This window comes from Astatotilapia calliptera, chromosome 22, assembly GCF_900246225.1.
Source record: "Astatotilapia calliptera chromosome 22, fAstCal1.2, whole genome shotgun sequence".
Taxonomy (NCBI): Eukaryota; Metazoa; Chordata; class Actinopteri; order Cichliformes; family Cichlidae; genus Astatotilapia; species Astatotilapia calliptera.
This window is the reverse complement of record NC_039322.1, coordinates 4278887-4296832: the sequence shown is the minus strand read 5'-3', so window position 1 is coordinate 4296832 and position 17946 is coordinate 4278887. Positions and strand designations below refer to the sequence as shown.

Here is a 17946-nt window from a genome sequence, read left to right as displayed (position 1 = left end):
TTTATTACATTTTGGAAAGTTTCAAATTGTTTTTCCAACAGAGATTTGCATAAAGTTCCGTTAAAGTCTTCTGTTCTTCATCACACTCAGCCAGCACAAAAGTAACGCAACACAACACACAAATATCAGTAAATGCCTTCTTGTGTACTGATATCCCTCCAAATATCGGTGCATCTCTATTTTTTTAGTTCTAGTTTGCGTTCACATTATTCACCGGTAAACAGTAGCGTGTCTGTCTCTTGGTCTGTGTTTATTTGTTGCCCCTGTGGAAGAACTCTCTTTTTATACTGAGATGAAATTTGCCCTCAAGATAAATTTATCTTTAATGGAAAAAAGAAATCCTGATGTGACACTATTGTCATTTTTAATGAGCTTCTTGGGACAATAAAGGGTTTGTTTGTCTAAAGAGACTGAAGGGAGACAGTTGGGACAAACAAAGTGTTGATCTTGTTTTTAATGTACACTACTTTATGATGTTTTTGAAGAAGCGTGAACAGAGAGTGAGAACAGGAGCTGTTAGTGTGTTCAGGATTTGAAAAGGAAGAAGAGAAATAACCGAAGTGTACTGTACAATTCGTATTATATTTTATTATATATTGATTTTTTTTTTTTCTTACACCGAGTATCATTTCTTTTATCATTGTTGCTAATGTTTGGGTGGGAGGGAACGAGTCAGGGTCTGACTTTGTAAAACAGCGGGATGAGTATATGTATCGATGTGATATCCTCCCCCCTCCTCCTTGAGCCCCCTTTTACCTACTCCCTCATTGCCACACTTGATGCCCCATTTTTGTAACAGAAGCGTGTACACATAGTTCATTACTTAGGTCCTGTCCAGATATGTGTTTTCTTTTACCTGTAAAACTAAAACATGTAATATTATTACTAAATTACTATCCTTTTCATTGCCTAAAAGTGAGTTGTTGAAAACCCTCAAATCGAATAAAAAAAAAAAAAAAACAAAAAAAACTGAAACATTGATTGTTGTCTTGAATCTTCTGTTTCATGCACTCATCTCTTTTTAGTTAAGTGACATGTTATAGGATGTATATTTTAAATGTTCCTGAAATGTTGGTTATTTGATAGTAAATGGAGCATAAAGGAAAGTGCATCATTTTACATGATTAACTGATCTCCCTCACATGACAACATTGTACTGATAAAACTGAGCTTTCAACATCTTTCAACAAGTTTACCTGCAGTTGAATCCAAATGAAGTTGGAGAGATGTAGATAGCATTGAGGAAACTGTTAGTTACATGAGAAGACATTCACTGCCATGGTTTCCCCCAAAACATGACAATGGTGTTTTAATTAGTCACATCTTTGAACCATGAAGTCCACAACTGAAAACATACACTCTGCAGTCACTTCATTAGTTGCACTTTTACTGTACTGGGCTGGACCCTTGTTTTGCCTTCAGAACTGCCTTAATTCTTCATAGCATAGATTCATCAAGGAAACATTCAAGAGATTTTTTGTCCACAGTAACATGATAGCATCGCACAGCTGCACATCTACAATGAGAATTTGCAGTTCCAATACATCCCAAAGGTACTGCTGGATTGAGATCTAGTAGCTGTGGTTGTTCAAGAAACAGAGATTATTTAAGCTTTGTGGTATGGCATTTTATCTTAAATTAACTTCATATGTGCAATAGTGAAATTACATAACTGACAGTGAATATATCTAAAATAACTTTCCTCTTCTTTTTTCTTTTAGAGTAATATTCCACAACTTAAAACATGCTGTTAAAGTTTGTTTTTCCAGCAGTAAATATGTCACAGTTGCCATTAAACTTCTCAGCTATAACCCTAACCCCACGCTCAAGGTCCAGCATAGGACTTAAGTGGGCGTCCATCATGTTTCTCGCACAAAGACAAAAAAAACTTCCATCCCCTCAAAGTTTGTTTTAGACAATTAGCGGATTAAGGATATTTTTATCCACACTTTCTTCCTGCAGGGACCGTGAAGTGGTATCTCTCTCATGCTGCCTGTGAGAAAACACTATGAAAACAGCCTGGCACAAGCTGAGCACCCGACTCACGCAGACAGGTGTGCTCTTTCATGCACACTCAGCTGATCTTCCCGCTCTCAAATCCTCTGCACGTCACAAAATCTTAGAATGAATTATTAGGTGTAAACCCTTAAAAAAACACCAGTGGGAAGTGGGGTGTTTTTTTTTTAAGTTGTTGCAATACCAACAACCAGTCACTAGATGGCAGCATTTAAATATCCTTTAAAACATGGCTGAGTCCCAAGTGTTGGAGGAAGGGATGAGAGGAAAATAATTTTGATTCGAAACGCCTCATGAAACTCAGATCACACATTAGTGGAGTCAAGCTGTTGTTTCACACTTTTTGCTGATCCGTGCCAGCGTGCACGCACTCAGCTGCTCTGTGTGTGTCTGTGTGTGAGGCAGATTATTTTGGCTTCTTACTATTCACACATTCCTGTCATGTATGTGTAACATCACTATATCATCATAACATAAGATGTGTAGGCGCTTCCAGGAACCATGAATGACAGCAGCAGAAGTCACGTTTTAAACCAGTTGCATTTTTCGTTCATTTACAGGATGTTGTAATAATGACTTCTGCTAGTTTGGTTTGCAATGCTAGCGTATGGCTAACATTTAAACAGAAATGACTTTGTTTTGGAAGACAAAATAAAGTACACCAGTATTTTGAGGTATGTTTCACATCGAAAAGAGCTCTTTAATAGCAATAATAGTATTATTATAGCCCGCTTTTTATGTAGTTTATTATAATGATTTAATGCTTGCCAAAACACTTGGGTTCTTTTCTAAAGGCCAAAATCACACATATGGTTTTTTTTAATTGTTACGTGTCTGCTAACTTGACTTTTGCCTGGATAAAAAAAGAAGATGATAATAAAAATGTTTTTGCTTCTTTCACACTAAAGACAGGAAGCCAAGTTGCAGGTGGTATCTTAAGTGGAGTTAAGAACAAGTTAGCTTTAGAGGTTTGGAGACAAAGTTAGTGAAGTGAGTCTGAGATGGTTCGGACATGTGCAGAGGAGAGATAGTGGAAATACTGGACAACAAGGTGTTGACAAAGACCACAGAGGAGGTTCATGGATCTAGTGGAGGACATGCAGATGTGCTGGTGTGACAGAGGAGAACTATAGGGGTGGGGTGAGATAGAGACAGATGATCGAAGAATAAGAAAAATTAAGAATTTCATACAGACTGGTATGAAATCCACTGATGTAGATTTAGAACTCAACTTTATCTGTCTGGTAACATAGGAAAAAAGTTCAAACATGTAACTAAAAAGCATACAAAACAAAACACTCAAAATATGACAGAAATATTAATAATTAATAATCAGCAAAAATACTTCATTGTAGTAAAAAATCACTGAAATGCTAAAAATGGTTTTAAAGTGTAAACAAAATTAAGAGCTTTTGGATCATTTATTGTTTATTTGCTGTTTATCCGTTTTATTAACGTTGTCTTTGTTTTATGAAGTCCTTGCTGTATTTTTTGTTTACTTTGCCTTAGTTTGTCTGTGCCTTCGGAACATTTACGATGAAAAGGTAAATATGATCTTTAATGGATCCTTCAGAAGTGAAACATAAACACCCCCCTCCTTCCCTCCAACCGTGCTCTCACGCGGCCATGGCATGGGGAAATCTGTGGGCGGAGACTGTGACCTATTTTTAGCCAATAGAGCGCTGAGAGCCGCAGCGAGTGACCTAGATTCAGCCAATAGCAGCGCTGCACAGTCGCCGGTAGGCAACAGTCGGCGCGTGCCGGGTCCATGTGCTTGTTGTTGAGAGCGCGAGAGTCAGATAGGGACATCCAACAGGGAGAAAACAGACGAGGCGCTGCTCCTCGGGTGGTTTTATCAGATTTGAGACAATTCAATGACTTTTATTCTATTATTTTGAAGCCTCGCAGCAAACAGTTTATGTATGAGTTAAAACATACTCACAATATTCAAGGAAACAGTTATAAATTAATGGTTTCGGTGTACTGCCAGTATAATAGAGCGGGCCTTTATTTAAGTGTCTCTTTTGTTAAAAAGAATAGCGTGTATATGTTTTTAGTGTGGAGGAAATGGTAAGACCGTTTGTGTTTGTTCGCGTTTGAACTCGAGGTAAAAGTAATCGTATTTTCCCTTATTGCTCAGATAAGGAAGTGGAAAAGGTAAACATCCTGACGTTTCAGGAGCTGCATCTCATTTTAGTACACACACACACGCGGCGGGCTCTGCTTTCGCTGTTTAAGTGACAGCGTGAGAGAAGAGGGGCGGGGCGAGGCGTGTTCACGGGCCATCCAGGAATTATCACATGCGGCCGCTATTGGCTGAAACTTCATGGAGGCGTCACGTTTTGGTGTCAATGTGTGTTGCATTCACGAGAAGCGGTAGCGTTTTAGTAATCTTGTAATTTTACATTTTTATAACATTATTTTCTTATTCTTTTTATTAAATAAATGTTATTTTGCTTAATCTTTTAATAACATTTACCATATTTTTTATCTGTTGTTTTCATACTTTTATGAAATGTAACATATTTTCTTCCATAAAAGTTTATTTTATATTATATTTTCTAGCTGCCATCGTTTTAGCTTTTGTTTTATTTTATGCATTTACATTGTTAGGCCTTCATGTTTTATGTTTGCACTTTAACTTAATTGTTTTGCGTTTTTCCCTTTTTTTTGGTTTATTTTGTTCAGCTTGAATCTAGCATGTATTGTAAGCTGATAGCAAAATAATATAATTTATCCTTGAGCTGCATCCTTGCTTTTTAACATTTTTAACATTGTGTGATCGTTTAATCAGAAACATTTTCAACATTTCTTAATTAGTAACCACATTAACTGTCAGTCATAGACATTCATTTAATTTCTTGACTGCAGTCCCAATAGTTTTTTGTTTTTGGACGACCAGAAGGACCTCTATTATACATGGGAATGTCAACATCGGGTACAGGACTTATTTTTTGTCATGAGATTAAACGTTTTGTTCAGTTTCCCTGAAAAAAAAACAAAGGAGAAAGAGCAAAATAATTTGAAGTTCACATTTACCAAATTTTAAACTAGTCATAAATGCAGCGCCGAGACTCTGAGTACACGGGAGGGAGAGGCGTGGTCAATTGGGCTGTGTGGGCGTTGCCGCTGTATGCAAACGATCCACGCCCCCAAGCGCCTTTCCCCCGTGAGCGGTGACGTCACACGAGCGGCCCGTGTTGGTTCCAGCTGACTGGCAGAGAGGGAGAGAGAGGGAGAGAGAGGAAAATAAGAGCCATCAGCCCCATCTATCCGTCTCTCATACTACTGGATATTATTATTTTTTCCGGGGGATCTCTTTATTTCCGTCATCTTGTCATTTTTTCGCCCCTCTTTTTGTTCTTCGCTCTTTTCTGTCTTGGAGACTTCCCACCGCCGCGACTCGACTGTACTCCGCTGTTTCTACTGCCTTTATTTCTGCTCTCTTAATATTGTTTATAGCTCCCTCTGGACTCACCGAGCGATCGACCGACCAACTAACCGACTGACAGCTACTCCTGGAGGATGAATTAGACTCGGTCAACATGGTGCCATTTTGGATATAAATCCTCCCTCTTTTTTCTTTTTTGTTTCGTTTTTTTTCTTTCGCACATTTTCTTGCATGGGACTGGCGACAATCAGGTGGACACCCTGAGCGCACACGCGTCACCTGTCCGCGCACCTTTTGAAGGCGCGCCCGTCAATTAGCATCACTAAGTGGATTATTTTGATCTTACGGTCTCTTGCAGGTTGCCCCACTCCACTTCCTCCTACCCTCACCTCCTCCTGTCCTCCTCCTCCTCCTCTTATTCCCCCCGAGAAGTTATGTCAAGGCCTCTCACCCAGCTCCTACCACCGGATCTCCCTGCCGGGGCCACAAGCCCTCAGTTTGGGGCCAGCAACCCGGCTGGAAGCGGCCCCCAAGGTGGACACCTGACCTCTATGACCAACCTGAAGTCTCTGCTTCAGGTGCCAATCAAGGCAGACCAGAGAGGCCCCAAGGACTGTTGCGAGATGAAAGGTGAGTGTGGGCACGTGTACCCGTGTGAGTAAGGGATCCAATAGGAACAAACTCCTTAAAGGGCCACTAGGGAAATACCTCAGCCGTACAGAGGCCAATTTCATTGTATTGCAAGCGCAGTATAGGCCTGTATTATGTATGTGTGATGCATATAGGAAATGTCCACATTAAGTGTACTAAAGGAGAGTAAAGATAAACTTTATTTACAAAGCTTTTCGCACACATTTGCAAAATTTATCTGTAAATTTGTGATTAAGGACTTATTGGGCCACGTTTTCAATCCCTTTACTCAACTGAAAAAGCCAGATTTGGCCTTTGTTCCCAACATTTTCATATGTGGAAAAATGGCTGCTTGATTTTAAGCTGATTATATTAGGGTTTTGGACACATTACCAGCTGCTGTCATGAGGATTAAAAAAGAAGAAGAAGATAATTAAGAGATATTGAAAGAAATAAAGGGCTGCAGCTCTGATTTGAAAAACAAACAATAAACAGTAGCTTATATTCTTTGCAGAAATGTCACAGGGATTATTCATGAGTGTGTGAACGTGTGTGTGTGCATGTGACTGAGTGGGTAGGTGTGATTGTAAAACACAGAGGAGGCCCTGCTTATCCAACACACACTCACATGGACATTGTTTTCTTTGCAAGCTTTCCTCCTTCTGGCCTGCTGCATTTTTATATTAAACGCTTCCCTTTTGCATTTGGTGGTGGTGAAGTGAAATGATCTAGATGAGGAGGAGGAGGAGGAAGAGGAGGAGGGAAGAAGAGGGTGTAAAAAAAGAAACACAATCTGGAGTGGATGCCATCAAAAATCCAGCCAAAGCAGCAGAAGCAGCAGTCGTTTGGTTTGTTTAAATAAAGGTTACTGAGTGGGATTGAGTTATTTCCCATCCTCCAGCTGCCACAACAAATATTAACCAGCCTGCTTCTCCTTCCTCTCTCTTGCTGTGGGGATATTATAACTCCCAGTCAGCTGCTGTCACACGCATACGCACACTTGCGAGGCAGCGATTTGCATTGATTCTCTTCCGCTGAGTACCAGTAAATTAAGTTAAACCTCAATTAAAACACATTTATTTAACACGAAGAGATAAAAAACATGTCCTCACAAGAACAGAAGGTTGTCAAGAGTCAGTGCCTCATGAGTGTGGATACAACTGAACACACACATTCACAGAGAGGGGTCGGGGGGCAAAGGAATGGCACTGTCCAGTGGCTCCCTGCATGTTGTTGGCCCCTGGTGGCTTTTTGGTGCCACTACAGCTCCTTTCTGTGGAGCAGGAAGAGGAGGAGGAGATGATGGTGAACACAGTTGACAGTCTCTCCATGGAGTCAGAAAGCAGCTCAGTACAGTATCCTCCTAATGAGAGGAGAGGCATTCAGGGGCATAAAGAAGATGTTTTTGCCCCTGATTTAGCTGCTGTTCCCCTTCCACAATGCAGCCCTTTGCCTTGCCCCCCCCCCGGCTAGCTTTGTTTGACGCCTTCACAAACACCCACTCTATCTAGCACATCTCCCTCCCTCTCTCGCTCTCTGTATTGCATGTCTTTGAGTTTTCCCTCTCACACTTTCCTGTCTTGCTCTCTTCTCGTCTTCCACTCGCTTCACACAGCGGTCCCTCCGCTGATTTATATTTTCTCAGGTTTTTGTCTCCCTTCCTCTCTGTCTTCATCTTTTACTCTCATCACCCAGACTTATTTTTTTTTCCAAAGCCATTTATTTGCATCCCTCTCCTCTTCCTCCCCTTGTAAATCTCTCTCTCTCTCTTCTTTTTGCACATTTCACTCCTATTTGCATGGATCATCTCTTCTTCCAAGCCTCCACTGCCACGTTTCCTCTCCTCTCTGCTGTGCTGCGGGTCAGTTCGCAGTCTGTCAGATTTTAATGACTTGTCCACTTGAGTTCAAAGTGTCACTTTGATTAAGCTGTGTCACTTCCACTTATTCCTCCCATCCATTCGCCCTCTGGTCCTCCTCACGCTGCTTTACAGAAAAGGGATTTCCCCATGTCTTTTAATGACTTTGCCCTCTGTTGCTTTTAGATTATCTTTTCATTTTCCTTTGCACTTGAATTACTTCACTTAAGCTCCTGTGATATCTTAGAAGTGTCTGCTCGACACTGTGGCTAGTTTGACTCAGCTGAACTGAGTATATACTTGAGAGTATACCATGTTTATTTTAATGCAAGAAAAAGATCTGCTGCTACCACCTTTATGTGTTTTTGCAATGCTTTCATGTGCTAGATACTGTCTGTCACAATGCCTGATAGTCACTGCAAACCTTAAAGCTTATGCATTGTTGCATATTGTATGCTCAGGTTGGATGGTTGCTTTGCCCTTTTATTTCTTATTAGGAAGCTCTCGGCCTGCTCCAATCTCACTTACTGACCTATATCTGTCAAAAAAGTATAAGAAGTCATTGAATTTGATCCCAAGACTTTTTTTCTTTTGTCTGTCCCTAAAGCTTGGATTAGATTTGGAAAAAGGACATTCCAATTTGCTTCTCCGTCGGCTTTAGATCAGTTGCAAAATCAACTAACTGTAAAGGAGCTGCTTTTCCTGGAAAAATTTAAGTGACCTGGAGGCATTTAGGCCGGATTCTCATTTATTTTGAATGACAATATGTACCGCCAAATAGAATTGTGAGTTCTTTCCTTCACGTTGGTCGCCCTGAAAAGTTGAGAAAAGTTCAACTTTGCAATTACCGACACCACTGCTACCAGTCACATCATCCATCCATTCATCTCATTTTCTTAACTGCTTATCCACTTCAGAGTTGTGCTGGCATGCAGCCTATCCCAGCTGTCACAGGGCGTGAGGCAGGGTACACAGTGGACAAGTCACCAGACTATCACAGGGCTAACACACACAGACTAGTCAAATCAGGTCAAGTAAATATACAGAGAGCGTGAGGTGGCTGCTTTTGCAGTTTGGCATCAACACGTTGGAGAAATCGATCATTGTGGTGAATAATCAGCCCGCTATCTACGAACAAATTTCACAACAGGCAGGCCGATGAAAACTCGCTTAGCTTGCCTTGTTAGTGATTGGTTGTTGTTGCTATGGTGATTGCACCACCAAACGTAAGGAATAGCCATAAATCAGGCTGCAAATGTTCCACCTGAATGTTGTTTCTGGGATACTTCACTTATTTGTCTTCTTGGACAAATAGGCTGGAGAAACTGATCAGGAAGGCTAGCTCTGTGGTCGGCATGAAGCTGGACACTCTGGTGACAGTGGCAGAGAAAAGGACACTAAAGAAACTGATGGACATTATGGACAATGCTGGGCATCCTCTGCACACGGCCATAAACAATCAGAAGAGTCTGTTCAGTGACAGGTTGCTTCTCCCCAAGACAAGAACTAACAGACTTAAAAACTCCTTTGTCCCACACGCCATCAGACTGTTTAACTCCTCTCTGGAGGGGAGAGGGAGGGGAAACAGGAGGACAAAGGAGGGGGGAACAACTAAGCTGCAGTGCCTCTGCACCTCACTGTACAATACCTTGTGCAATACTTTTTGTAAATAGTCAACAGTGCAATAGACTCAATACTTGAAATGTGCAATTCACTTGTATTTTTATTTTTTATTCCTATTTATTCTATTTATCCCCTTTGTATATTTTATTTATATTTGTCTCTGTATTTATATATGTGTGTGTGTGTGTGTGTGTGTGTGTGTGTGTGTGTGTGTGTGTGTGTGTGTGTGTGTGTGTGTATATATATATATAACAGTTCTGTAACTGTAACTTCGGTCGTTGCTGTGCTTTTTTTGGAAGTCGAATTTCCCAGAGGAACCCACCCGAGGGATTAATAAAGTTCTATCTTATCTTATCTTATCTTATCTTATCTTATCTTATCTTATCTTATCTTATCTTATCTTCTTCTTAAGTTTATTTTGCATCTCTCTTTTTTTGCTCTTTTTATTTTAAAATCACGAACATTAGCTTTGAAGCATCTTAAACTACAGAACCAAACAGTCTCCAGAAAGCAAAGATTGTGAGTTTTGTGCTCTGGTTGTAGCTAAACTTACTACACTGGCAGCCAGATGATTAAGATACTGCCAGAGACAGATTATTTTCTACTCCTCCCACCTTCTGAGTACCTATCTGTCCATCCACTGCTGTGATCTCTCACGTCTTTATATACTTTAATCCGTTTAAATATAAGTTTCCAGCCTCACTGATACTCTTTCCAGCCTCTCACTTTTCTTCACAACTCACTGTCTGTCTCTGTGTCATTCCAGCCCTGTTAAATATGCTCTTTTAGTGCTGTTTTATGGGGCTTTATTCTTCAGCGTGCCACTTCCTCAATATGGGCTTTTGGCAATGTAATCCTTTTGAACAATATAACCAAAGGGGCAGAGTACAAAGCTATCATTGTCTATATTTCCATGAAGTGCTTCCCTTTATTTCCTGTTCTTTTAACAATCCCTTTTTTTCTGGTGATGGTTTATTGATGGTTAATCTTTCCATCGGACTTTCACGATGAGGTCAGAGTGCAAGGTCGCTCAATTTATTTATAGGTGCCTTTTAATGATTGTGGCTAAGTGCTTTATAGGGTGATAAGGACATGTGTGCCAGGCAGTGGCACAAGCCTTTGTTGGATCTTTGTTGGCTTGTGTGGCTTCTCTTTTTAAAATTATTTTCATGCTTTGTGAAGCAAAAGTCATGTCAGTCTGATCCTCTTTGAGCCGCAGTGAGCTGAATTGCACAAGAAACCAACCTCAGGCTGTATATCGATCAGATGTTACTTCAAATTCTCAAAGGATTCTTTTGAAATAAGCATGAAGCCATTGCTTTGTAGCTGACGGCAGGTCACCAGGGGTGTAGGTGACGCTATCATGTGTTTTTCAGCCAGTCATATCAACTTTATCTTTCGCTCCCAGACATTGACATTCAGTGATACATCCATGCTAGTCTCTTCCTGTGTGGACACCCCTTAATACTACCTGTATCCATGTTAAACTGTTTAGGATGCAGTGTTCAGCTCAGGATAAGCGATTCTTATCTTAAAGAAACCATTCTGATGTTTCCTCAGAAGCTGCCAGCTGGAGCACGTGACATTGTTGCTCTGAACTGGATGATACCACTTATGGTAGAGAGAGAGACGGGTCTTTAAACCAGGAAACTGTGGGTGGTGTTAGGGATTTTTGCATTTTGCAGTTTTGGTTGGTTTTCTGCTTACTTTTGCTGTCACTTGTGTTTGATTAACCTCTTAACATCCATTCGATCACCAGTGACTTGATTAGGGTTAAGTTCAGGCTCCCAGTGGTCCATCTGTATGGATTTGTTTTCACCTCTTTTACCTCTCAGATGGAAATCATATAAAAGACGTTAAATGCATGGAAGATAATGTTGTCTAGTTTCTGAAATTAGTCTTTAAAAACACGTAGCTGAAGTACAGCCTAACCCTACCCCTCAGTGGTTTGTCAGTGATACAGTGGCTGGCAGGAGGTTAACCTCGATTGTGTTTTGTGTTCTGGGAAGTTTCCTGGGTTTTGTTCGGAGACTTTTTGTAGTCCGATTGACCAGACATATTTGAGCAGGCTTTGGTTGTATGCATTTAAAAGGTCTATGTGGCGAACAAAAGAGGGCTGGTAATTACTGAATTGCATTGAATAACCAATGCATGATGACGATTCAGTGTTTTTCTAAAGATTCATCTGCATTCACAAACAATGTCTGGCAGATAGAAATAGAAGATGTGGCCTGAACATCTGCTAGCGACAGTGGAAATCCAGAAAATCTGTCAGAGTCCCCCAAAGGAAAAACCAGTAGTTTCCCAGATTCTTGCTTGCTTACATTAAGGAACTGAAAGCAGTGTTTTAGGTTATGAACCTTCACAGCTGCACTAGTAAAAACGATGCTTAGGGGTCCTGAGCTCTATTGCCATTGCTGAGTCATCATGGGAAGAACATGATAAGTTTGTGCAGATGCACAAACCTATCTGTGCATCTGCAAAATAGCACATGCACAGATAGGTTTTTAGGTGTCTAATATATAGAGTTCTTTGTGATACAGATTCCACCAAAGGACTGCAATTAAACTACATAAATATGTGGATGAGAACTTTAGGGTTTTGTAGTTTGAGCCATTTTTGAAAGAAAACACTGAAAATGTTTGTTGTCTGATGCTGAACGAATATGAGTTATCGTTGCAAACACTTGAAAAAGAAGGATGAATGAGTTTCATTGCATACTTTAGTCAGAGCAGACGAAACAACAGAACTAATGTTAGCAGCTTAATGGAAGATATCTCACTCTCTTCTCTCTTCAGACAAAGACAAGCCTCTGGACTCCGATGAAGACTCTCTGGGTGTCAGTGCCGGTGGAGCAAATGGGGTGGGAGGAACCCCGGGCTCTGGCGCACTGCGACCCAACTCACAGTCAGCCTTCCTGGGCCCGCTGCTGTGGGAGAGGACCCTGCCGTGTGATGGAGGCCTGTTCCAGCTGCAGTACATGGACTTGGAGGAGTTCCTGACTGAGAATGGGATGGGGATGCACAGCAATGGGCCCAGCTCTGCTACTGCCCAGATCCCCTCGCAGGTAAAATAGATGGAGATCAAAAACCACAGGTTTATGAATCATACCTCAATTTTGCCAAACCAAAAGACGTTATAGTGGAAGAAGACAATTTAATGTTTATTCAGCACAGATGTTAATGAAACAGTTGCAGGAACATCATCATTTCCTCAAGAGAAAACCTCAGATGAGTGAGCTAATGCTAAACTGTGCTAGTTTACCAGTTATCTGGCCAGTCATCGTTTAGTCTTCATTGTCACAAAAGGAGCCAGCTGATTCTTCAATGCTTGCAGTGCAGGAGTGTTTCCAGGATTTTTTAATAAGGTGGAAATGCTCTTGTTACAATGCGGCTTCAGTTTCAAGATAAACATTCTTAGCTCGCTGTAACCCTTCAGTGTTAATTTGTTGTCAGCAGCCAAGGTGGCAAATGGAGCAGTTCAGTCTCTCACTACTCTTATCATATATTTTTTTTTACCTGAAAAACATCTTTGGCGTTCTGCAAATCATTCTGGTGGGAACTGCAGAGACTTGTGTTGATAAACTGAAACGACCTTCACTACGATCACTGGAAGTCAATTAACTGCAATTCAGATGTTTTTTGGAGATTTCAACGGTTATGTTTTTTTAAAACTACGTACGCTTTCCCGTTTATTTATTTTTTAGCTACTCGCAGTGTTCACTTGCAGTGCAGGCTCTGCATGCATTGCCATCCACCTCTTCTTATTTGCATTTGCAATAGTCTGAGCAGTAACCATATTATAGCCACGGATTCACTAGCAGCTGCAGCTGCTCACAGCCTGCGGCTGCATCCAAAGGAGGAATGAGCGAAATAAAATACATCATGTAAAGAGCGACATCATCTCTGCTTTCTGTGGCATCTGTAGAGCATTTTTCTTAAACCTTGTAATATATTAGAACTCTACTGGAATAACATAGAAACAGTCCAACAGACTAGCAAGGAATGTAAAAAATATTGAAATGCAATGTAAAAGTAGGAAAAGATCCTGCTGTGAGCGTTTGGACGCACTTTGTAATTCAGATAATTAATGAATATTTCAAATATGAAGCATGATTTTAAAGTTGAAATCATGCTGGCATGATGTAAGCGCACCTTTAACCTTTCTCTGCACAGCTTGCTAGCTGCTTAGTTTGCTGGCTAATGTCTATCAGTCCCATTGTTTCTTCTGAATTGTGAATAAGTCACGATCATAGGGCCATGCACTACACTGTGAGATTAATCTTTGGACTTTAAGCTAACCTTATACTGCCATTGCTCTGTTATAAGCTAATGAACTATTTTAATTTGAAGAAATCCTTAAAGCACTAATGAGATTTCAAAAGAACCATTCCTGGACACTGCTGGAGCAGCACTGCATGATTCATCATTGAAAATAGTACTTTCATATCACATACTTTCATTTCACATTCATCTTATCCTGTGTATTTGTGTAGCACCTCTGTTCATCTTCTATTTGACACAAGCTGTTTTAGCTCCTCCCGCTTTAAGCCAAATTTCTTCTGATTACAATTTCTGCTTTTGTTTGTGTTCTCCTCCCAGAGCTCCCAGTCTGCGGTGCCTAACCAGAGTTCTCAGTGTCCTCCCACCTCTCCTCCGCCCTGCTCCTCCTCTTCCTCCTCCATGTCCTCCTCATCCTCTTCTTCTTCACTGCTTGGACTGGAGACCGTCCAACCACAACCACAGCCGCCACCACCTCAACAGCAGCAAAGCATGATGGGAGGACCTGAGTGTCTACATGGTGAGTGATTGGGAATTTTAAAACAGTCCTTACATTTAGTTAATTCTTGTGTGAGAATTGTATGTTATTTATTTTTTATAGTGTGATGGTAAACTGAATATTTTGTGGTTTTGTTTGTTGTGGTCAGGCATAAAATAGACATTTGAAGGTTCTCAGTTGGTCCTTGGAAAGTAGTTTCTGTGACATTATTGAAAAATGAGCTACAAAGTTATTTACAGGCTCATCTATAACACAGTTTTATTGAATGTGATGTTGCTGCTGAGCAGTTTTATACATTTTTGACCCATTAAAATGGGCATTATGGGAAATTAATATAATGCTGCCTGCTAGTTCAGCACTATCTCAGCTATCTCAGCACTCAGTAGCTCTGTAACTTTGAGGTCTGCCACTTCATGGCTGAGTTGTTGTGCTTCTAAATGCTTCCACTTTGCAATAATAGCAGTACGAGTTGATCATTTATAATCTAGAAGGAAAGAAATGTTCACAAACTGACTTGTTGTAACAGTGGAGTCTTACAGTACTAGTTCAAATCCAGTGAGCTCGGCTCTTTCTTTCACAAATGTTTATAAAGGCAGATTGCATGGCTAGGTGCTCGATGTTCAATTCAATTCAATTCAATTTTATTTATATAGCGCCAAATCACAACAAAGGTGTCAATGGGAGTAAAATCACCAAAATTTAAAGCTACTAATTAGATATAATTAAGTTACTAATTATGTTACTAATTAAATAACATACTAATAACATACTATTATCTAATGAGCCACAGCTAGAGAGCAGACTTCTTGAATCAGCTGTTGTGAAAAATTAACCAGATATCAAGTCATGTAATTTTGAAGATAATTGCATTAAAATGCTTCAAAAGGCATGACAAACTGTTCAGAGCTGCAGTTAAGGGTCAACCCTGTTCCTAATGTTAAGTCTGGAAAAAACTTAAAGGTTGAAATTTCAAAATTTCAACCCTTGTACAGTTGTTATGAAGGCCAAACACCATCCACAGACACTAAAAGCATTTTCCACCTGGCTGCAAACATTTTTACTTCTGTTGTAAAGCAGGACTTTTTATCGTGGGTGTCCATGAGGACTGGCTTGCTTTGGAGCCTGCCTCAAGTGGCCACTAGAGGTATTGCAATTTTTGGCAAGCTGCTTGTTAATCCATTTAGCTCTTTTATTTTATTTTATTTTATTTTATTTTTTAGTCTATTTAGCTTGTCAGATATTGTTTACCATGTATAATGGTTAGCTGAATTTTGCCCTCCTGGTCAGAAAAAGGGAGACTTTCATTACCTCTGGATGGATGATTTTCATGACTAAGAAAGTCATATTTTTTTTTTTTTTTTTTTTACCAATTTTCACAAATTAATATGTTGTCCAGAGGTTATTTACTTAAACTACCAGTCAAAATACTACTAACCAGAATGTATGGAGCCCCGCAGGGGACATGGGAGAAAAAAAAAATTAAGACGGACTTTTGCGAGATCTCGCAAAACAAACTCAGGATCTCGCAAAACAAACACGGGATCTCGCAAAACTTTTGCGAGATCTCGCAAAAGTTTTGCGAGATCTCGCAAAAGTTTTAGCCGCATTCTTCGGCCTTCGACCTCCTGTTAGCTCGAAGCTAACGGTAGGTCGAGACCTACTACAGCCGGGAGGAACAACGCTTTCCTGGCACATCGTGCCTCGACCTCCCGGTCGGCTTCGAGCCGGCGTCCGAAGAATGCAGCCAAAACTTTTGCGAGATCCCGAGTTTGTTTTGCGAGATCTCGCAAAAGTCCGTCTTAATTTTTTTTCTCCCATGTCCCCTGCGGGGCTCCGTAAGAATGAGGTTATAAGGGGAAATATTTAAAAAAATATATTTTTAAGATTGTTAATCATTAAAAAGATTCATAACAATCTTAAAAATGAGCAAGCTTTTCTTTTTCTGCAGTGAGTTTAAAACATCTTCATGTGAGAAGGCAGCATTTGTGCTGCAACTAATGCCTTCAGACATATATGAAGCTGTATGTGCAAGAGGCCTCGATGTGATCTGGCACTAATGAGCATCGAGGCCCACAATGCATTATATTAACTCGCACAACTCAAGCGTTCGGTGCCTCTAACAATAACCAGATCAGGATTCTCTCTAATTATATCTCAGCGCGATGAATGGCTGACACCCTGTTCTCTGGCCCTCCTCGGTTCTCTCCACCAGGCTGTTATCATCCGTTATATATTCATAATTTATTGTTTCCTCTCTCTGCTGCATTTGATGTGAACCAGAACTGCCAGAACATCAGAACAACCTTTCTGTCCATCTGTCTTTTTCTTTTTTTCGCTTTCCTTTTTGAGATTTCACAAGCCTGACAACTTCCAGTTTTGACTAATTGAAACCACAAAGCCATTCTTTCTAACGCTGACCGTCATGTTTTTTTGTCCCGCGAGCCATCCAGTGATTCATCACAGCTAATTTTGTGGTGATTTATTGACAACAGACTGCCACATTCTTTGTAAACGTTCAGCCATTATACGGTAATGATTGTATGAGCATGTTAAGATGTGTGGAGACGGAACAAGAGAGCCTAATTTTGTTTGTGTTATCTATGCTACAATTATTTTAGCATTTTTTTACTCATTTGTGAAGCTTCGTCTTGTCGTCAAAATGTCACCGGTTAGACAAAGAGCGAAGCTGGGTCTAATCTGTGAGATCATAAATGAAGGCAAAAAGTGTTTGTCTTCGTCTTTGCATACAGCACCCTGTGGATTGGACGGTTTGCCATATCTGTACCTAAAAATATGCATAAATGCTCTTCTGCAAAGGCCAAGCACAGTCATATAACAATCTCTCATGTGTCTGCTGTATCAAGAAGACTTAAGGCTTTAACTCAATGCGTTTATACCATATGCCAGCATAGTCTCTTTCTTTGCTCTTGCTCCATAATCTATAAGCTTTGTAGATGGGTATGAATATGACATATCACCAAACAGTTGTTTATTTGTACATCCAGGTGATACAGAGCAGCATTAGCTTTCATTTGAAGATGCATTTCTGTACACCATATTAATGTAAGTCCACTACTCACTCTTCTTTTAGCTCCTCTGTGGTCTACAGCTCCTGGGGGAAATATCTGCCTCTTTATCTGCTTAACTCCACTGTTTTCAAAAGCCAGTTGTTCACAGCTTGCAGCTAAATTTTTGTTTTTGTCTCTGCCTACAGTGGATGAAAACAGCTCTAATATTAGCTGTAACCACAGTAACGATGATGTAATAATTATACCAAAACAATGAGCTCAAAGATGCTAAAATGTTTTGTAGCTGAAACGCATGGTTATTATTTGCAGGTTCATCTCCTTCACATTACACATAATCCTCTGAACCAGTGTTTATGTTTAAAATCACAACTTTTCAGAGCTAAAGATTCAGATGTGCAAATAACTGCAGTTCCTCTTTTGTCCACTTGAGGCTGACTGTAAAAGCGAGTCAGTCCCCATAGACTCCCATTTTAAAATGTCAGCAGAAACAAACCTGTTTACAGCCTGCTTTAAAATGTAGCTGTGTATGTAAGATTTCCTCCTTCATTCTTGTACAGGTATTTTTTTTCTCAGTCACAAATTTGAACTTTGTTAAGGGTTTAAATAAGACGTTCTTGGAT

The 17946-nt window shown here is 40.2% G+C and overlaps 1 protein-coding gene across 1 annotated transcript in view; it reads left to right on the top strand.

Moving 5' to 3' along the window:
• The first annotated feature begins 5179 nt into the window (after positions 1-5179).
• Positions 5180-17946, top strand: part of dbpa (D site albumin promoter binding protein a) — a 36949-nt gene continuing 24182 nt past the window's right edge. Inside the window, exons 1-3 of the mRNA XM_026155803.1 lie at positions 5180-6037; positions 12317-12585; positions 14120-14318. Of these exons, the coding sequence (XP_026011588.1) occupies positions 5842-6037; positions 12317-12585; positions 14120-14318 (664 nt within the window). The 5' untranslated portion in view covers positions 5180-5841. The remainder of the gene's footprint in view (positions 6038-12316; positions 12586-14119; positions 14319-17946) is intronic.